General features: G+C 38.1%; 1 protein-coding gene across 2 annotated transcripts in view; it reads right to left on the bottom strand.

Annotated features, from left to right (window-relative positions):
* LOC118014264 (membrane cofactor protein-like) overlaps positions 1–22931 on the bottom strand; it is a 45466-nt gene that overhangs the window by 18185 nt on the left and 4350 nt on the right. For both annotated transcript variants that reach the window (XM_035010438.1, XM_035010439.1), the window contains exons 2-5: positions 18693–18878; positions 18204–18306; positions 5283–5377; positions 3914–4111 (exon numbers count right to left, since the gene is read on the bottom strand). In XM_035010438.1, the coding sequence (XP_034866329.1) occupies positions 3914–4111; positions 5283–5377; positions 18204–18306; positions 18693–18878 (582 nt within the window). The remainder of the gene's footprint in view (positions 1–3913; positions 4112–5282; positions 5378–18203; positions 18307–18692; positions 18879–22931) is intronic.

The raw sequence follows: 22931 nt of genomic DNA, 5'->3' as shown, positions 1-22931 counted from the left end.
CAACCCTACCCACCCCCACAACCACCTTCACCAACCAGCCCAACACCAATCTGTTTGCTATCTCTATACAGCTGCTTTTCCAGAATGTCATAATGGGATCACTGCCACTGAGTATGGCTTATTTCACTTAGCATAATGCCTTTGAGATTCATTCCTGTTGCTGCATGGATTAGAGCTCACTCCTTTTTATCGTTGAGTAGTATTCCACTGTATGGATGTACCAGTGTTTTTTTTTAATCCATTTCACCAGTTGAAGGACAAGTGGGTTGTTTCCAGTCTGGGGTGATTATAACTAAGGCAGCTGAATATTCTCATACAGGTTTCTATGCAAGCATGTTTTCATTTTACTTGGATTGATGAGCTGTGTGATAAGGATATGCTTAACTTTATAAGAAATCACCAAACTGTGTTCCAAACAGGTTAGATTCTTATAAAAAGTGTATGAAAATTGCAATTGCTCCGTATCTTTACCAGTATAGGGTATTTTTAGCTTTTAGTTGTAGTTTTAGTTTTTTAATTTCAGCCATTCTAAACAGGTATCTAGTGGTATCTCATTGTGGTTTAAATTACATTTCGGGGCACCTGGGTGGCTCAGCCGTTAAGCATCTGCCTTCGGCTCAGGTCATGATCCCGGGGTCCTGGGATCAAGCCCTGCATCGGGCTCCCTGCTTAGCGGGGAGCCTGCTTCTCCCTCTCCCACTCCCCTTGCTTGTATTCCCTCTCTCACTCTGTCAAATAAATAAATAAAATCTTAAAAAAAAAAAATTCTTTTAAGAGTGTCTTGTGAGAGCAGACATACTGAACTTTTAAAAAGTCTATTTCATTAATTTTTTTCTTCTTTAAAGGATCATGTTTTTACGGTTGTATTTAAATCTCTGGCTAGGTCACAAACATTTTCTGTTTTCTAATAAAACTTCTATAGTTTAGGTTTTATATTTAAGCCTATCATCCATTTTGAGTAAACATTTTTATAGTGTACTAACATGAATTAATGATTCTTCTTGGTATTTTTGAATATGCATGTACTTTTATCATTTTTCCACTGAATTGTTTGTAAACTGTGCTAAGATCAACTAGACATATCTGGAAGGATTTATTTCTGGACTCTCTATTCTATTCCATTGCTCTTTAAGGCTACCCTTTCAACAATACCACCCTGTCTTGATTATATGCTTTATACTATGTTTTACAATTAAGTCCTTAAGCCAGGAAGAATGAGACTTCTGATTTTTTTCAAAAATGCTTTGAGTATTTTGCTTCATTTGTCTTTTCATATTAATTTTAGATTCAGCTTGTCAATTTATATAAAAAATTCTGCTGGGATTTTTGTTGGGATTGTGAACTTATAGATCAGTTACGGAGAATTGACCTTTATTATACTGAGCGTTCTAATTCATGTGACTGAATTTCTATTTATTAAGATCTTCTTTTAGTAAGTGTTTAGCTGTTTTTAGCCATTCAAATCCTCCATGCTTGTTCAATTTATACACAAGTATTTATACAAGTGTGAAGTTGCAAATGGTATTTCAACATTTTGTTTCTAATGGTTTATTGCCAGTATGTAGACATACAGTTGATTTCTGTACATTGATCTTGTGTCTTGCAACCTTGCTAAAACTTTAGTCTTTCAAATCTTCTACCTAATCATCTCATGAGTGAGTACAGTATATTTTATTTCTTCCTTTCCAGTGTGTTCCTATTTCTATCTCTTGCTGAATGTTGAATACAATACAATGCTGAATATAGTGGTGACAGCAGACTTGTTCCTACCCTAGGGGGAAATAAATTAGTCTTTCATCATTAAATATAATGCTAGCTATGGCCTTTTTATTAGGTTCAGATAGTTTTGTTTGATTCCTAGTTTGCTGAGAAATGTTATCATGAAAAGATGATGACTTGTCAAGTGCTTTTTTTTAACATCTATTAAGATATGATGTGATAAGATAAGATAAGATATGATTTTTTTTCCTTTTATATAGGATCTTGATATGATAAATTATACTGACAAATTTTTGAATTTGATTCAAGCTTGCTGCACTCATGGAATAAATCTTACCTGATTATGGTGTATTCTTTTGCTTTTTTTAAAGATTTTATTTATTTATTTGACAGAGAGACACAGCGAGAGAGGGAACATAAGCAGGGGGAGTTGGAGTGGGAGGAGAAGCAGGCTTCCCGCTGAGCAGGGAGCCTGATGTGGGGCTTGATCCCAGGACCGTGGGACCATGACCTGAGCCGAAGGCAGATGCCCAATGACTGAGCCACCCAGGCGCCCTGCTGTATTCTTATTTTTATATATGAGAGGATTTGATTTGTTAACATTCTGTTAAGAAGTTTTGGTTCTACATTCATTATGGATATTGTTTGTAATTTTTTTGCAATGTTTTTGTTTGGTTTAAATATCAGGGTAATGCTGTCCTCACAAAATGAGCTGAGAAGTATTCCCTCTCTTGTATTTTCTTGAAAAGTTTGTGCAGAGCTGTTATTATTCATTCCTTCATACTTGGTAGAATTCCCCAGTGAGGCCATAGGACCTAGACACTTCTCTTTGTGAGGTTTAAGTTGTCAAATTTATAGGCATAAAGTTGTTCCCTTATTATCTTTTAAATGTCTGCAAGATCTGTTAGTGATGTCCTCTTTTTCATTCTTAATATTGGCAATTTGTATTTTCTTTTTTCTTGTCAGTCTGGCTAAGGAGGTTTATTCATTTTATTGATCTTTTCCAAGAACCACAGGTTGGTTTCACTGGTTCTCTCCAATTTTTTCTCTTTTGAATTTCGTTCATTTCTACCTTTACTGTTTCCTTCTGTTCCCAGGTATTGAGTTTAATTTCTTCTCTTTTAGTTTCTTAAGGTGGAAGCTTGGATCATGGGTTTGAGACTTTTCTCTTTTTCTAATAGAAGGATTTCAGGCTGTAAATATCTTTGTAAGCAATGCTTCTGCTGTATCCCACAAATAGTGATATTTTGATATGTTGTCTTTTTCATTTTATTCAATTCAAAACACTTTCTAATTTTCCTTGTGACTTCTCCTTTGACTCATGGATTGAAGTATCTTGCATAATTTTCAAATATTTGGGGCTTTTATAAATCTCTTTGCTTTCTACATTCATTTCATTGTGATCTGGTATTATACTCTGCATGATTTCAATTTTTAAAAAAATTTTAAACTATCATATTGTGTAGAATATGGTATTAGAGAATGTTCCATGTGTACCTGAATATATAGTTTGCTGTCATTCAGTGGTCCTTTCTTCCAAGAGTCAAATTCCCTCCAGAGTCTCCCTGCTTTTGGCCACTCTCTAGAGCCTTACACATTATTTTTAAAATGTTTTGTCCAGAGTTTACCATTCTTATTTGTGAGAGGGTTAGTCTTTCACAATTTGCTCTACCAGTGCCTGTAGCTTGAACTCTCAGACTTCTTGTAATACATGATAAAACTTATTCTGAAGCAGGTGTATGCTGAATCTTGATGTTTCCAAAGAAAAAAATCCTAACTCATGCATACACACAGGAGTTCACAGTGTATTAATTAGAATGCCAAGAACAGGTAGGGTAAGGGCTGGGGAGTTCTATAAATAGAACTACTTTTGAGTCACTTGGGCCTACATTAAACTAAATTAGGGGCACCTGTGTGGCTCCGTTGGTTAAGCATCTGACTCTTGATTTTGGCTCAGGTTGTGATCTCATGGGTGGTGAGATTGAACCCTGCATCGGGTTCCCCGCTCAGTGGGGAGTCTGCTAGAGATTGTCTCTCTCCCAAACAAATAAATAAATCTTTAAAAAAATTAAATTAGAAACCAATTTAATGGGAGGAGCAAGCACATGCGGCTGTTTTGTTTACTTGTAGGTAAGTATTTACCAAGTGTTTCCAAAATATTTACAAACGAAGAAGGAAAGAAATGAAATATTACCTTTACACTGAGGAGGGTCACTACTCCATACACCATCACCAGAACAAATAAGCCTCCTCTCTCCAATAAGTGAATATTCGTCTGGTCCACTTGAAGGATCACAACTGTAAGTTACCACTTCATTATATTCAAATTCATCCTTCTCACTACTGGTATGTTTTCCATTTGGTATTTTTCCAGGTGACGGACACATTATCTCTTAAAAAGTGGAAAAAAAAAAAAAAGAGGACACGAAAGCAAAAGGAAAGGAAAAGATTAGGATAGCATTAGTGAAGTCCTATGAACTGCCTTGAATAAATTCACTGATACATGATTTCCACAAGCTAGCTGTAACTCCAACATCCATTTAGAAAAAAGTTTCTGTGAGAAAATATATTATCCCAAATTCAAACCAGTAATGTAGACGTGAGCTTTAGTAAAACTCATTTTCTTAAATACCTATGTAAGACACCTATATAAAATACCTATATTTATCTGGAAAGCCATTTTAAGTTCTCACTGTGAGAGATGCTGACAATTTAGTGAGAAAATATGCTTGTGATTAAAAATAAAACTCAGTGCTGAGAAATGCATTATAATTTATAAATATACTTGACACTTGAACAACAAAGGGGTGAGGAGAACTAATCCTCTGCACAGTTGAAACTTCCCATATATCTTTTGACTCCCCCAAAACTTAACTACTAATGGCTTACTATTGACTAGAGGCCTTACCAAGAACTTAAACAGATGATTAACATATATTCTGTATATGTATTATATGCTATATTCTTACAATAAAATACGCTAGAGAAAAAAAGTGTTATTAAGAAAATCACAAGGAAGAGAAAATACATTTATAGTACTGTACAGTTAAAAAACCACAAATAAGTGGACCCAAACAGTTAAAATTTGTGTTGTTGGAAGGGTCAACTGTATATCCAATCACTAAATCGGTAGCTTATAGTATCAAGATACTACTGTCTGTTTTCACGTTCATCCTAATGAGTCTACGGTGAAATTATCCAGATACTCCAAATTGTGATAACACAACAGACTGAATCCAGACATCTTCCTTTAAGCCAGATTTTGAAGAGATTTGCCAAATTGTGAAACAATGCCACTATTCTTTCCTTTGGAAAATTCTGCTTTTTTATAAAAAAATATGTGGCATATATTAACATGCATTGAGCTTACAGTTCTTAAAAGTGAATTAATAAATATTTATTTTAAAAATTTCTCTGTTTTAATTCCAATATAATGACTACCAATAGACATAACCCACATAAAAAAAAGTGCTTTGGGATTTCCAGTTTTAAAGCATACAGGGATCCCAACAACAAAATTTTAAGAACTAGTACTCTAGATTCTAATGAAAGAATACACTTACTTGAACATAGTGGGGGATCATCACTCCAAGTCACTGTATTTTCGTCATTACTAGAAAGTTCACAATATAGAATTCTTTTTCCAATTAACCGAAAGCTAAATGAGAAAAGAAAAAGTTACTGGATTCTCTAGCAGTTAACAAGATGCATATAATAATGAAAAAAAATTTTTACATGGTTGTTTCTTTATGCTACAGTAGTTTGCCGTTCTTCTTTTTTTAAAAAAAACTTTATTTATTTGACAGAGACAGACACAGCGAGAGAGGGAACACAAGCAGGGAGAGTGGGAGAGGGAGAAGCAGGCTTCCCGCCGAGCAGGGAGCCTGATGCAGAGCTCGATCCCAGAACCCCGGGATCATGACCTGAGCTGAAGGCGGACACTTAACGACTGAGCCGAGGCGCCCAGAAGAAGTTCTTTACATGACATATAATGAGAATGCTAACCATATCTGTAATTTAACCAAATAAAGAGTTTCTGCATTTAAATATACATTGACCTAGAGCAAAGATGTCTAAATAAATCTGTCATATCTGTCAGTCTGGCCACTTTGCTATCTCCAGCAATCACCTTACACATTCACTTCTATACATAGAAGCATAGGCTCCTGCCTTTCTTTCTTTTTTTAAGATTTTATTTATTGATTTGAGAGAGAGAGCACAAGCTGGGGAGAGCTGCAGAGGGAAGAGACTCCCTGCTGAGCAGGGAGCCCGATGTGGGGCTTGACCAGGGGAATTAAATACAGATTTGAGCATGCAGAAGAAAGAACTGGCAAACTGAAACTACTGAGCAGAAAGAGAAAAGACTGAAGAAAAGTACGCAATCAAAGGGACTGTTGGGACACCAATAAGCAGACAAAGATATACACTGTAAGACTCTCAGAAGATCGAAAAGGCACAGAGAATATTTGAAGAAACAATGGTGGAAACTTTCCAAATTTGATGAAAGATGTGAATATAAATATCTAAAATGCTCAAAAATTCCAAGTAAGATGAACTCAAAGAGACCCACACTAAGACACATAATAATCAAACTTCCAAAAGACCAAGAGAGAATCTTGAAAGCTGGAAGACAGAAGTGAATCATCACTTACAAGGGATCCTAAATAAGATTATCAGCAGATTTCACATCTGGAACTTGGAGGCCAGAAGACAGGGGGCTGACTGAATATTCCAAGTGCTAAAAGAACAGAAATCTGGCAAACAAAATTCCTCTCCAGCAAAACTGTGCTTTAAAAGTGAGGGGAAAATTAAGATTTCCCCAGTTAAAAAAAAAAAAAACCTGAGGAAGTTTGTGACCATTTAGACCTCACTTGCAAGAAATGTCCAAGGAAGTCTACAAGGTCAAATGAATGGACACTAGAAAGTAACTTGAAGCTGTATGGATAAATGAAGATCTCACTAAAGGTAAATACCTGGGCAATTATAAAAGCTAGTATTATTTTAACAATGGTTTGTAAATAAAATTTTTGTCTTCTATGTGATTTAAGACAGCAATCTTTTATTTTTTTATTTTTTAAAGATTTTAGTTATTCATTTGACACAGAGAGACAGCGAGAGAGGGATCACAAGCACAGGGAGTGGCAGGCAGAGGGAAAAGCAGGCTCCCCGCTGAGCAGGGAGCCCGATGCAGGGCTCGATCCCAGGACCCTGGGATCATGACCTGAGCCAAAGGCAGATGCTTAACAACTGAGACACCCAGGCACCCCAAGACAGTAATCTTTCAGAATAAAATACATTATTAGTGTAGAAGCTAGTATTACAATTATTAGTGTAGAGATCACTATGACATCAATAGCCAAAAAGGGTGGGGCTGAAGCTGTAAATGAACAGTTTTTGTAATTTACTGAAGTTCAAACTGGAGTGCTAGGACTGTAGGATGTTAATTGTAGTCCCCATGGTAACTACAAACAAAATAGCTATAGAATATACACAAAAGGAAATGAGAGTGGAATTTAAACATTTCACTACAAAAATCAACTACAGACAAAATAAAACAGTAATACAGGAAATGAGGGACATAAAAAGCTATAAGGAATATAGAAAAAAATAGCACATTTCAGAAGTGTCTCCATGTCAGTAATTACTTTAAATGTAAATGGATTAAGCTCTCCAAGCAAAAGACAGAGATCAGCAGAATGGATACAAACACATCATCCAACTATACAGTATCTACCAGAGACTCATTTAAGCTTCAAAGACATATATGAGTTGAACTTGAAAGGATGGAAATAGTTTGGTTACAAACAGTAACCAAAAGAGAGCAGGGGTGGCTATATTTCAGACAAAATAGACTTTAAATAAAAAATGATTATAGGAAACAAAAAAGGACATTATATTAGTAAAGGTTAAATACAGAAAGAATATAACAATTATAAACATTTATATATCTAATGCCATGACATAAATATATATGAACAAAAACTGACAGGATTAAAAGAGGGACTACACATTTCTCATAATAGGTATTTCTATACTAATAGTTGGAGATTTCAATACCCAACTCACAAGAGTGGAAAGAACAACTAGAAAGAAAATAAGGAAATAGAGCACTTCAACAATACAATAAACCAATGAGATGGCACAGACATATGTAGAGCATTCTACCCAACAAAAACAAAATACATGTTCCTCTCACGTGCATATGGGACACTTTCCAAGACAGACACTATGCTAGGCCACAAATCAATAAGATAAGTTAATGTTATTAATAACATAATTATATAATAAATAATTAATAAGATAATTATGTTAGGCCACAAAATAATATTAATTAATCAATGATTTAAAAAAATATATATCATACAAAATATTTTCTCCGGCCACAATGGAATGAAGTTAGAAACAAGTATTAAAAGGAAAACCAGGGGCGCCTGGGTGGCTCACTTGGTTGAGCGACTGCCTTCAGCCCAGGTCATGATCCTGGAGTCCCGGGATCGAGTCCCGCATCGGGCTCCCTGCTCAGCAGGGAGTCTGCTTCTCCCTCTGACCCTCCCCCCTCTCATGCTCTCTATCTCATTATCTCTCAAATAAATAAATAAAAATCTTTAAAAAAAATAAAAAAAAATTTTTTTAAAAGGAAAACCAGAAAATTCTCAAAATTGTGAAAAATAGACATTGAAACAACCAATGGATCAAAAAAGAATCAAAGGGAAATTAGAAAATACTTTCAGGTGAATGAAGATGAAAACACAGCATACCAGAAATTATGGGATGCAGTGAAAGCAGTGCTAAGGTGGAGATTTATGATCATAAAGGCTTACTTTTAAAAATGAAAGGTCTGAAATCAATAACCAAACATTACAGCTAAGGGTACTAAGAAAAGAAAAACTAAACCAAGGTAGCAGAAGGAAGGAAGTACTACAGATTAGAGAGGAGATAAATAAAATAGAGGAGAAAAACAATACAGAAAATCAATGAAATCAAAAGTTGAATTCACAAACCTTTAGACAGATGAAGAGAGAAAGCACCAGGTGTTACACCCAGACAATAAATCATGGGGCACTACATCAAAAACTAATGATGTAATGTATGGTGACTAACATAGCATAATAAAATAAAATTTAAAAAAATAAAATAAACTACCAAAAAAAAAAAAAAAAAGAGAGAGAGAGAGAGAAAGAGAAGACTCAATTCATTGAAATCAGAAATTTAAGTGGGAACATTACTATCAACTCTACAGAAATACAAAATACAATAAAGTACTCAGCAATTTTACACCAGCAAATTGGATAACCTAGATAAAACAGACAAATCCCTGGAAAGACAAAGCCTACCAAAACTAAACCATGAAGAAACAGAAAATATGAATAGACTTATAACCAGTAAGGAGACTGAATCAGCAATCAAAATTCTCCCAATAAAGAAAAACCCTAGACCTGATGGCTTCATGGGTGAATTCTATGAAACATTTTTTTTTAAGATTTTATTTATTTATTTGAGAGAGAGGATGAGAGAGAGAGAGAGAGAGCATGAGAGGGGGGAGGGTCAGCGGGAGAAGCAGACTCCCTGCCGAGCAGGGAGCCCGATGCGGGACTCGATCCTGTGACTCCAGGATCATGACCTGAGCCGAAGGCAGTCGCTTAACCAACTGAGCCACCCAGGCGCCCTAAGATTTTTTATTTATTTATTTCACAGAGAGAGACACAGCAAGAGAGGGAACACAAGCAGGGGGAGTGGGAGAGGGAGAAGCAGGCTTCCTGCCAAGCAGGGAGCCTGATGCAGGGCTCAATCCCAGGACCCCAGGACCATGACCTGAGCCAAAGGCAGACGCTTAACGACTGAGCCACCCAGGCGCCCCTCTACCAAATATTTAAAGAAGAACTAATACCTATTCTTCTCAAACCTTTCCAAAAAATTCAAGAGGGAAGTCTTCCAAATTCATTATGAGATCAGCATCAACATGATACCAAAACCAGATGAACACACTACAAGGAAATAAAGCTAAAGACCAGTATCTCTTATGAACAATGATGCAAATATCATCAAAAAATACTAAACAACAAAATTCTGCAGCATATTATACACCATGAACAAGCGAGATTTATTCCTGGCATACAAGGATGGTTCAACGTGAAAAATAATCAATGTCATATGCCACATCAGCAGAATGGCCAAAAACCACATCATCGTCTCAAGTGATGCAGAAAAAGCATTTGACAAAATTCAACACTCTTTCATGATAAATATACTCAATGAACTAGGAAGACAAAGAAACTATCTTAAGATAATAAAAGCCATTCATGAAAAACCCACAGAAAATACCATACTCAATGGTGAAAAGCTGGAAGCTTTTCCTCTAATACGAGGAACAAGTCAAGAATGCCTGCTTTTACCAGTTCTACTCAACACAGGACTGAAAATTCTAGCCACAGCAGTTTGGCAAGAAAAAGAAATAAAAGACATCCAAAACATCCAAACTGGAAAGGAAGAAGTAAAATTAGCAGTTTGAAGATAATGTGATCTTCTCTGTAGAAAATCCTAAAGATTCCACCAGAACAAAAGTGTTAGTAGCATTAATAAATGAATTCAGCAAAGTAGCAGGGTATAAAGTATTAAAAAAATCAGATGCGGGGCACCTGGGTAGCTCAGTTGCTCAGCGTCTGACTCTTGATTTGAGCTCAGGTCATCTCAGGGTTGTGAAATCAAGCCCGGCTTCCAGATCTGCACTGAGAGTGGGGCCTGCTTAAGATTCTCTCTCTCCCTCTCTTTCTGCCCCCTCTCCCACACAACTCACATGCATGCGCTCTCTCTCTCAAAAAAAAAAAAAAAAAAATCAGATACATTTCCATATTGTATTCCATTTATCCTCTAGGTGAACATTTTTCATAAATGCCCAGTATCCCCAATATATATTATTAAAAGAGCCCTATAGAACAAAGGCTGTTATTTTTTAAATTTTTTTATGGTTATGTTAATCACCATACATTACATCATTAGTTTTTGATGTAGTGTTCCATGATTCATTGTTTGTGCATAACACCCAGTGCTCCATGAAGAACGTGCCCTCTTTAATACCCATCACTAGGCTAACCCATCCTCCCATCCCCCTCCCCTCTAGAACCCTCAGTTTGTTTTCAGAGTCCATCATCTCTCATGGTCTGTCTCCCCTTCCAATTTGCCCCCTTCATTCTTCCCCTCCTGCTATCTTCCTCTTCTTTTTTTTCTTAAAATATATTGCATTATTTGTTTCAGAGGTACAGATCTGTGATTCAACAGTCTTGCACAATTCACAGCGCTCACCATAGCACATACCCTCCCCATTGTCTCACCCAGCCACCCACCCCTCCCACCCCACCCCCCACTCCAGCAACCCTCAGTTTCTTTCCTGAGATTAAGAATTCCTCATATCAGTGAGGTCATGATACATGTCTTTTTCTGACTGACTTATTTTGCTCAGCATAACATCCTCCAGTTCAATCCTCGTCATTGCAAATTGCAAGATCTCATTCCTTTTGATGGCTGCATAATACTCCATTGTATATATTTACCACATCTTCTTTATCCATTCATCTGTTAATGGACATCTTGGCTCTTTCCACAGTTTGGCTATTGTGGACATTGCTGCTATAAACATCGGGGTGCACGTACCCCTTTGGATCCCTACATTTGTATCTTTGGGGTAAATACCAAGTAGTGCAATTGCTGGATGGTATGGTAGCTCTATTTTCACCTTTTTGAGGAACCTCCATACTGTTTTCCAGAGTGGTTGCACCAGCTTGCATTCCCACCAACAGTATAGGAGGGTTCCCCTTTCTCCGCATCCCCACCAACATCTGTCGTTTCCTGACTTGTTAATTTCAGCCATTCTGACTGGTGTGAGGTGGTATCTCATTGAGGTTTTGATTTGGATTTCCCTGATGCCGAGCGATGTTGAGCACTTTTTCATGTGTCTGTTGGCCATTTGGATGTCTTCTTTAGAAAAATGTCTGTTCATGTCTTCTGCCCGTTTGTTGATTGGGTTCTTTGTTCTTTGGGTGTTGAGTTTGATAAGTTCTTTATAGATTTTGGATACTAGCCCTTTATCTGATATGTCATTTGCAACTATCTTCTCCCATTCTGTTGGTTGTCTTTTGGTTTTGTTGACTGTTTCTTTTGCTGTGCAAAAGCTTCTTATCTTGATGAAGTCCCAATAGTTCATTTTTGCCCTTGCTTCCCTTGCTTTGGCGATGTTTCTAGGAAGTTGCTGTGCCTGAGGTCAAAGAGGTTGCTGCCTGTGTTCTCCTATAGGATGTTGATGGACTCCTACCTCATATTTAGGTCTTTCAACCATTTGGAGTCTATTTTTGTGTGTGGTGTAAGGAAATGGTCCGGTTTCATTCTTCTGCATGCGGCTGTCCAATTTTCCCAACACCATTTGTTGAAGAGACTGTCTTTTTTCCATTGGACATTCTTTCCTGCTTTGTCAAAGATGAGTTGACCATAGAGTTGAGGGTCCATTTCTGGGCTCTCTATTCTGTTCCACTGATCTACGTGTCTGTTTTTGTGCCAGTACCATACTGTCTTGATGATGACAGCTTTGTAATAGAGCTGGAAGTCCGGAATTGTGATGCCGCCAGCTTTGCTTTTCTTTTTCAACATTCCTCTGGCTATGCGGGGTCTTTTCTGTTCCATACAAATTTTAGGATTATTTGTTCCATTTCTTTGAAAAAAATGGATGGTATTTTGATGGGGATTGCATTGAATGTGTAGATTGCGCTACGTAGCATTGACATCTTCACAATATTTCTTCTTCCAATCCATGAGCATGGAACGTTTTTCCATTTCTTTGTGTCTTCCTCAATTTCTTTCATGAGTATTTTATAGTTTTCTGAGTACAGATCCTTTGCCTCTTTGGTTAGATTTATTCCTAGGTATCTTATGGCTTTGGGTGCAATTGTAAATGGGATCGACTCCTTAATTTCTCTTTCTTCTGTCTTGTTGGTGGATAGGAATGTCACTGATTTTGTGCATTGATTTTATATCCTGCCACTTTACTGAATTCCTGTAGTTCTAGCAGTTTTGGGGTGGAGTCTTTTGGATTTTCCACATAAAGTATCATATCATCTGCAAAGAGTGAGAGTTTGACTTCTTTGCTGATTTGGATGCCTTTGATTTCTTTTTGTTGTCTGATTGCTGTGGCTAGGACTTCTAATACTATGTTGAATAGCAGCGGTGATAGTGTGCATCCCTGCCACATTCCTGACCTTAGGGGGAAAGCTCTGTTTTTCCCCATTGAGAATGATATTCGCTGTAGGTTTTTCATAGATGGCTTTTATGATATTGAGGTATGTACCCTCTATCCCTATACTCTGAAGAGTTTTGATCAAGAAAGGGTGCTGCACTTTGTGAAATGCTTTTTCTGTATCTATTGAGAGGATCATATGATTCTTGTTCTTTTTTTTGTTCATGTATTGTATCACATTGATTGATTTCTGGATGATGAACCAACCTTGCAGCCCAGGGATAAATCCCACTTGGTCATGGTGAATAATTCTTTTAATGTACTGTTAGATCCTATTGGCTAGTATTTTGGTGAGAATTTTTGCATCCATGTTCATCAAGGATATTGGTCTGTAATTCTCCTTTTTGATGGGGTCTTTCTCTGGTTTGGGGATCAAGGTAATGGTGGCCTCCTAAAACGAGTTTGGAAATTTTCCTTCCATTTCTATTTTTTGGAACAGTTTCAGAGGAATAGGTATTAATTCTTCTTGAAATGTTTGGTAGAATTCCCCTGGGAAGCCATCTGGCCCTGGGCTTCTGTTCGTTGGGAGATTTTTGATGACTGCTTCAATTTCCTTACTGGTTATAGGTCTGTTCAGGTTTTCTATTTCTTCCTGGTTCAGTTTTGGTAGTTGATACATCTCTAGGAATGCATCCATTTCTTCCAGATTATCTAATTTGCTGGCATAGAGTTGCTCATAATATGTCCTTATAATTGTTTGTATTTCTTTGGTGTTGGTTATAATCTCTCTCATTCATGATTTTGTTGATTTGAGTCATTTCTCTTTTCTTTTTGATAAATCTGGCCAGGGGTTTAAGATTCTTGTTAATTCTTTCAAAGAACCAGCTCCTAATTTCATTGATCTATTCTACTGTTCTTGTGGTTTCTATTTCATTGATTTCTGCTCTGATCTTTATTATTTCTCTTCTCCTGCTGCGTTTAGGCTTCATTTGCTGTTCTTTCTCCAGCTCCTTTAGGTGTAGGGTTAGGCTGTGTACTTGAGACCTTTCTTGTTTCTTGAGAGGCTTGTATTGCTCTATACTTTCCTCTTAGGACTGCCTTTGCTGCATCCCAAAGATTGTGAACAGCTGTGTTTTCATTTTCATTGCTTTCCATGAATTTTTAAAATTCTTCTTTAATTTCCTGCTTGACCCATTCATTCTTTAGTAGGATGCTCTTTAGCCTCCATGTATTTGAGTTCTTTCCGACATTCCTCTGGTGACTGAGTTCTAGTTTCAAAGCACTGTGGTCTGAAAATAGGCAGAGAATGATCCCAATCTTTTGGTACCGGTTGAGACCTGATTTATGACCTAGGATGTGATCTATTCTGGAGAATGTTCCATGGGCACTAGAGAAGAATGTGTATTCTATTGCTTTGGGATGGAATGTTCTGAATATGTCTGTGAAGTCCATTTGGTCCAGTATGTCATTTAAAGTCTTTATTTCCTTGTTGATGTTTTGCTTAGATGATCTGTCCATTTCAGTGACGGGGCTGTTAAAGTTCCCCACTATTATTGTATTGTTGTCGATGTGTTTCTTTGTTTTTGTTATTAATTGCCTTATATAATTGGCTGCTCCCATGTTAGGGGCATAGATATTATCAATTGTTAGATCTTGTTGGATAGACCCTTTAAGTAGGATATAGTGTCCTTCCTCATCTCTCATTACAGTCTTTGGTTTAAAATCTAATTTGTCTGATATAAGGATTGCCACCCCAGCTTTCTTTTGGTGTCCATTAGCATGGTAAATGGTTTTCCACCCCCTCACTTTCAATCTGGGGGTGCCTTTGGGTCTAAAATGAGTCTCTTGCAGACAGCATATCAATGGGTCTTGTTTTTTAATCCAATCTGATAGCCTGTGTCTTTTGACTGGGGCATTTAGCCCATTTACATTCAGGGTAACTATTGAACTATTCAGGATATGAATTTAGTGGCATTGTATTGCCTGTAAGGTGACTGTTACTGTATATTGTCTGTGTTCCTTTCTGGTCTATGTTGCTTTTAGGCTCTCTCTTTGCTTAGAGGACCCCTTTCAATATTTCTTGTAGGGCTGGTTTTGTGTTTGCAAATTCCTTTAGTTTTTGTTTGTCCTGGAAGCTTTTTATCTCTCCTTCTATTTTCAATGACAGCCAAGCTGGATATAGTATTCTTGGCTGCATATTTTTCTCATTTAGTGCTCTGAATATATATCATGCCAGTCCTTTCTGGCCTGCCAGGTCTCTGTGGATAGGTCTGTTGCCAATCTAATGTTTCTACCATTGTAGGTTACATATTTCTTCTCCCGAGCTGCTTTCAGGATTTTCTCTTTGTCTCTGAGACTCCTAAGTTTTACTATTACATGTCGGGGTGTTGACCTATTTTTATTGATTTTGAGAGGGGTTCTCTGTGTCTCCTGGATTTTGATGCCTGTTTCCTTCCCCAAATTAGGGAAGTTCTCTGCTATGATTTGTTCCAATATACTTTCTGCCCCTCTCTCTCTTTCTTCATCTTCTGGGATCCCAATTATTCTAATGTTGTTTCATCTTATGGTATCGCTTATCTCTCAAATTCTGCCCTCGTGATCCAGTAGTTGTTTATCTCTCTTTTTCTCAGCTTCTTTAATTTCCATCATTTGGTCTTCTATATCACTGATTCTCTCTTCTGCCTCATTTATCCTAGCAGTTAGAGACCCCATTTTTGATTGCACCTCATTAATAGCCTTTTTGATTTCAACTTGGTTAGATTTTAGTTCTTTTATTTCTCCAGAAAGGGTTTCTCTAATAACTTCCATGCTTTTTTCAAGCCCAGCTACTATCTTTAAAGTCATGATTCTGAACTCTAGATCCGACATCATACTAATGTCTGTATTGAGTAGGTCCCTGGCAGTTGGTACTACCTCTTGTTCTTTTTGTTGAGGTGATTTTTTCCATCTTGTCATTTTGTCCAGAGGAGAATAGATTAATGAGAGAACAAAATGCTAACAGGGTAACAACGTTCCCAGAAAATATACTCTAAACAAATCAGAAAAGACCTGAGGCCGGGGGAAAAGAAAGGGAAAGAAAGAAGAAAGAAAAAGAAAAAGAAAAAGATAAAAACAAACAAAAACATAACAAAACAAAAAAAACCAGAATATGATCAAATATAATCAGGCCGGTGCATAGATCAGTGCCACATATCAGATTTGGGGTGTATTTTGGTCTGTTAGAAGAAAGTGCCTCCCAAAATTTTAAAGAAAGAAAAACTTATATATGTACAAAAATAAGCGCTGATATGATGAAGGGATGGAATATCAATGTAAAGATGAAAATTATAAAAAGTTTTATAAAAGGGATTGATAAGAAGTTGTTTGAAAAAAGAAAGAAGAGGATTTTTTAAAAAAAGGGAGAGAACGTGATCAGGCAGGAGAGTAGAACAATACCATACACTGGAGATTTAGGGTATATTTTGATCTGTTAGAAGAAACTATCTCAAAATTTTAAAGAAAGAACAACTTATATATATGCGAAAAATAAGGGTAACTACTATGAAGGGACAGAATATGACTCTAAAAATGAAAAATACAAATTTTTTTTAAAAAGGGATCGATAAGATGTTGGTTGAAAAAGGGAAAAAGAAAAATTCAAAAAAAAAAAAAGACAGTTAAAAAAAAATATTAACTTTGAAAGACTAAAGAATCATGGGGGAAAAGGCATGGATTCTATGTGCATTATTCCCCTAGCACTGGAGTTCTGCTGTTCTCATTGATCGGTAGTCATCTTGGCTGGCTGTTCTCGCTGATCTTCTGGGGGAGGGGCCTGTTGCCATGGTTCCCAAATGTCTTTGCCGGAGGCGGAATTGCCCCGACCTTGCCAGGTCCCGGCTGAGTAATGTGCTCGGGTTTGCTCTCGGGAGCTTTTGTTCCCTGCAAGCTTTCCGTACAGCTTTGGAGGACGAGAGTGAAAATGGCAGCCTCCCAATCTCTGCCCCGGAGGAGCCGAGAACTCGGGGCCCCGCTCCTCAGTGCACCCCCAGAGAAAAGCAGTCAGTCACTCCCGTCTCCCCGCTCTCCGGCCGCACTCCGTGCTCACCCGGCCTGTGACCGAGCGTTTCTATCTCTGGCGCACGACCCCATGTGGAGTCTCCAAACCCAGCAGATCCCTGCGGTGCGCTCCCAGTGCTCCTCCTGGGGGAAGAAGGGGAGTCTTCCCGGATCTGCCGCTTGTTGGGTCCCTGCTGGAGGAGCAGTGGCCCGACTGTGCCGCGGATCACGGTTTATGACAACCCCAAGCTGAGAGCCGCGCGTCGCCTCCATCTCTGGAGCCGGCTTCCCCGCTCCGATACCTGGGAGCTCTGCTGCACTCAGGCACCCCTGGTCTTTCTGTGACCCCGAGGGTCCTGAGACCCCACTGTCCAGCGAGGGTTCCACCCCCCGCTTAGCCACTGGAGCGACATCCCTCAGCGGAGCCGACTTCTAAAAGTTCCGATTTTGTGCTCCGCGGCTCTATCACTTGCCAGAAGCGGCTGACGGAGGCCCCCTCCCCCGCCACCTATCCTCCCGAATGTCGCCTCGGATTCACTTCTCCGCACGTCCTACCTTCCAGAAAGTGGTCGCTTTTCTGTTCAGAGACTTGTTGCTATTCTTTTCTTCCATCTCCTGTTGAGTTTGTAGGTGTTCAGAATGGTTTGATCCCTATCCAGCTGAATTCCTGAGACGAGACGAAGTCCAGGTCTCCTACACCTCTGCCATCTTGCTCCGCCCCACAAGGCTGTTATTCTTAAGTGCTCAGTATCTCTTTTTGAGATACTTAAACTTTGTAGCAGTCACAAAAATCCAACTAACAAATCCTGATCAACATAATGATCCAAGCTAACCACGTGAATTTTGACATGGTAACACCTTAGAATTGTCTCAATATAAGAATATCTACAGTTGGCAATTTGACCTCCCATTTCTATAACACCAACATCAACTTTGAGAGTTATCATTTTAAATAGGGTGCACTTTATTGTCAAAAATGAAGTCATCATCGTTAATGCTTACAATATGTTTATAGTAAATATTATAGAATTTTCCTTTTCTTCAATTTATATTTCTTTCTACTAATTACACATCTTCTCAGTTTCATAAAAAGCCTGAGACTTGTTAGGCTATAAGTATAACTTGTCACATAAAACGAAAGAAATCAACTTTATGGGAATGCTTAAGAGAAGCAAAACAAAAATGGAATTAGTAGTATTTATCTTATTTCCTCTAAGGAACAACTTACCCCTCATTACAAGAATAATGAACTTGTGAACCAAAGATAAAAGATCCATTTACACCGACTACCTGGCCATTTACAGGTTCTCCTGGATGTTGACATAATTTTTCTAAAAGAAAATTTATAAATTCATTGTTTCACAGTGATTTCAAAACATTTCAAAATGCTTAAATGCTTAAATGTTTAAATTAGCATATTTCATAGCAATTTCAAAACATGTAAGTTAAAAATCAAAATTCTACATTGTTCTTCTGAATTCATGAGAGTGCTATTTTCTTTCTTTAACTATTATGAAGCCAAACTTAAATTTCACATTTAACCAGGTGACCAATTGCCAAGAAAGATTCCCTGGAGATTTTTCAAAGCCTGAAAAACTACATTGCTATCTAAAACCTACATTCACATGAGAAAACAATCACTGCACTAGTGCAGTATGCAACCTACAATGTGTGAAATCTCTAGAATAATTTAAAAAAAAAAGTTTTGTACACTTACCTGTACAAGCCTCGTTGAGAGGTGTCCATGTGTTATCATGCTGACAAACGGAAAATACGGAATGAGAAGGTGACATAAACTTGTATCCTGGTCGACACTGGAAGTATACTCTGTCCCCAGGATTATAAATGGGTTTAGTAACATTTGGCTTCATAGAGCTGTATCTCGGAGGAGCATCACAGGCATCTAGGAATAAGAAAACAAGAACATGAAAATGAAGTATTTTATCTCTTTCACCAACTAGGGACTATGGTTTCCCAGCAGACAGGTAATACAGAATAAATGGAAAGATCCTTGGCAAGATTTTAAATGATTCTTCCACGCTTTTACCCAAGTGGTGATAGTAGTTGAGGATGTGCCTTGCTTATTTTCAGTAACATCCTACTAGGTTTTGATTTGTGGGGGAATAAGATGAATTTTCTTTCAACAATAAATTGAACAAACAAAATCAATGGTTTAGGTCTTAACAATATTATGTAGATAAGCATCCTTTCCCACTTTTTTCTAAATTCATTTCAAAACTCGCCTCTCCTCTAAAAATCCTTCTGTAGTACACAGCACTCTGCTCTGGTTACTCTTCCATAGTCTGAAACAAACTAATGACAATTTATCACTTCAGGCTCAGTCTCCTCGTTGCAGAAGACAAGTTTCTAGAGGTCAGAGATCATAGGTCTTCTTTTTCTACTGCACTCAGTACCCAGTGGGTACTTCAGAAATGCTAGAGTATCAAATGATTATGAAATAGCATTATGTAGTTCATAGATCAAGATTAAAACGCACTAAAGTCTTTAATATAAGACTTCATTTCATACTTCATATGAGTGAACCAAGCTTCTCAAAAGTGAACAGATGCCACTTAAATATCAAAATTTAGTATGAACAGCCTTACAAGAAAAAATGTTGCTTTGGGGGGCATTATTTTAAATATAATTTCATCTTCCTCCACTGATCAATGGATCCCGCATTCCTTCAGCTAGAAATGCTATATAATTCCATGCTAGCTAGAAATGCATAACATCATTAGAAATCATGGAACCACCAAGAAAGAAATCAAGTAACAGCATGCCCCTGATTACGTAACACAAGTCTTCCTTGCATTCAATTTCAGTAACTATCTTGGAAGCAGATAAAGAAGATAGAATTCCAAATATGACTTTCATATATAGTGATCTGTTTGGAAAAAGAAATGTCAATTGGATGGTTTAACCATTCAACTAATTTGAAGTATTTCTTCTTCCTTGCATGCTCAATTTATAAGACATGCTTTAAAAAATGTGCAGTTTACAACTTGCTCTGTAACCTTTATACACTATGATAACTGCACCCAATATCACACTGTTTTACAATAAAATTGCTTCTCTTGCTCAGAACACTGATTTTTTTAATCCTCTGGCTACCCTTCCTTCTCTGCCTAATTCCATAATGTGATGTTCCTAATGGGGTGCTGTGGGAACTCTCGTTACTTCGTTCTGCACACCCCTCTGGGTGAGTGTGTATACTCTCATGATCTCATTACCACTGAGAAGAGCTGCCTCCCGAATCCTGGTCTCTATGCTTGATCTCTAGCCAAGGTGCCGACTGTATATACTCAGTTGCCTCCCCACATACCCGACATGCTATCTATATAATATTTTGAAGCCAGAGTGTGCACTCTTGATTCTTCACACTCACACATGCCCAGCAAACAAGACAGATGGGTTCTTAAATTTTTAATTCTTGAATAATTAACAAGCAGTGTTATATTAGTTTTCAGGTGTACAATATAGGGATTCAAAAATTCTATATATTACTCAATAATCATCACAATAAATGTACTTTTAATCCCCTTCACCTATTTCACCCATCCCCCTCCAACCTCCCCTCTGGTAACCACCAGTTTGTTCTCCAAATTTAAGAGTCTGTTTTTTAGTTTATCTTTTTTCTTTGTTCATTTGTTTTGTTTCTAAGAAGTTCCATATATGGGGGTGCCTGGGTGGCTCAGCTGGTTAAGCGTCTGACTCTTGATTTCAGCTCAGGTCATGATCTCAGTATCATGAGATCGAGCCTTGCATCAGGCTCTGTGCTGAGTGTGGAGTCTGCCTGAGATTCTTAATTCCTCTCCCTCTGCCCCAACCCCTCCACTCGTGCTTTCTCTCTTAAAAAAAAAAAAAAAAAAAATTCCATTATGCACGTGAAATCATATGGCATTTGTCTTTCTCTTACTGACTTATTTCATTTGGCATTATATCCTCTAGATCCATCCATGTTGCTGCAAATGGCAAGATTCCATTCTTTTTCATGGCTAAGTAATAGTCCACTGTGTGTGTGTGTGTGTGTGTGTGTGTACCACACCTTCTTTATCCATTCATCTATTGATAGACCCTTGGGTTGCTTCCATATTTTGGCTATCATAAATAGTGATGCAATAAAAATAGCGGTACATGTATCTTCTCAAATTAGTGTTTTCACATTCTCAGGGTAAATACCCAGAATTACTATTTCTAAATTGCTAAGGAACCTCCGTATGTTTTCCACAGTGGCTGCACTAGTTTGAATTCCTACCAACAGTGGACGAGAAGGCAGTTTATCCACATCTTTATGCTTTTGATTTTGCCCATTCTGACAAGTGGGAGGTGGTATCTCACTGTGCTCCTGATTTGCATTTCCCTGATGATGAGTGATACTGACCAACCTTCGCATGAGTCTCTTGGCCATTTGTCTGTCTTCTATGGAGAAATGTCTGTTCATGTCTCCTGCCCATTTTAAATTAGATTAGCTGGGATTTTTTGGTGTTGAGTTGATGACAGACCGTCTTCACAACTCAAATGCCTGTTGCACATCTCTAATTCTACCTTTCCCTCCAGTTCAAACCACTGCCATTTCTTCTCTAGAGTGCTACCAGCATCTCTGAACAGGCGCCCTTACCTACCTCACCACCTTTCCATTCATTTCATGTTTCACAATGCTGCCAGAGGCACGTTGACGCACAGTGACCAAAGCTCTTCCAAGTCGGATACCTTTCAGTGACTTCCCAACGCCTTCATGACAATGCCTATGGCTCCTTATCATGGCTAGCAGACTTGTAAAGCCCGTCACTATCAGGACTCTGCTCACTCTTGCACCCTAGTCTCAAGCCCTATTCAATTCCTGGCAGTGTCCATTAAATTACCTGAATTACGACAGCACTCCAGACCTCCCTGCATCATTTAACTTCAGCTTTGACCAGAGACCCCACATTCTTCCCACCCTCCCACCCACTCGTCCTTCAGTTTCAGCTGAGGTGCCACTCCTGTGGCTCTTGACATCTCTCATCAAAAAACTGGGTTAAGGGACACCTGGGTCTTTCAGTGGGTTAAGCATCTGCCTTCGGCCCAGGTCATGGTCCCAGGGTCCTGGGATCGAGCCCCGCATCGATATCTCTAAGTCTCTGATCACACTGCTCCCTCTGCTCTGAACACCCTTCCTTCCTGCTCAGCTGCAAACCCTGCTCAGCTGCAAACCCTGCGGGGAGGCTGCTTCTCTCCCTGCCTGTCACTCTCCCTGTTTGTGCTCTCTCTCTCTTTCTGACAAATAAATAAATAAAATCTTTAAAAAAAAAAAAAACCTGGTGTTTTTTTTTTTTTTAAAGATTTGTGTCCTCACGATCCCCATTTACTTCTTCCAAGACAACTCCACAGCAAAGTCGTTAGTGTTCGTACTCCCTACAAGACGGTTACCTTCTGAGGACCATGGGTGACATCTCACTGCACTTGTAATACCTAGTGCCAGAGCTGAATGAGCGCTCTTACCAGTTCCATACACTCTTAGACCAAAATTCAAACTCTTTTCTGTCAGCCAACTTCTTCCAGAGATATCAGTAAATTGTAATTTTTTCTTGGTTGTTTTATGCCTGTCTTCAACTTTTCTCATTGGTTGAATGACAGCTCTTTCCCTTTAACAGAGTATCTGATTTCTTTCATGTCAAAGTATTTATGCTTTCTTGTTTTATTTTGAGCCCATTCTCCATCACTGCTATTGTTAGAAACAGTACTTTAACATTATCAAAGGGGAACTCCAAATCATGGGGATTTTATTTTTTCCCAAGTACGGTAACCAAAGACTGTATGTCTTGTTTCTTAAACAACAGTGGTGATAGCATTTATAATTTTAGAAATGGCAAACATCCAGCACTACCCGTACCATTATTTTTTTTTTTTTAAAGATTTTATTTATTTATTTGACACACAGAGAGAAAGCACAAGTAGGCAGAGAGGCAGGCAG

Source organism: Mirounga leonina, unplaced genomic scaffold (genome assembly GCF_011800145.1).
Source record: "Mirounga leonina isolate KUSES-001 unplaced genomic scaffold, KU_Mleo_1.0 Mir_154, whole genome shotgun sequence".
Taxonomy (NCBI): Eukaryota; Metazoa; Chordata; class Mammalia; order Carnivora; family Phocidae; genus Mirounga; species Mirounga leonina.
The sequence above is the reverse complement of the archived record's forward strand: the minus strand, read 5'-3'. Positions and strand labels throughout refer to the sequence as shown.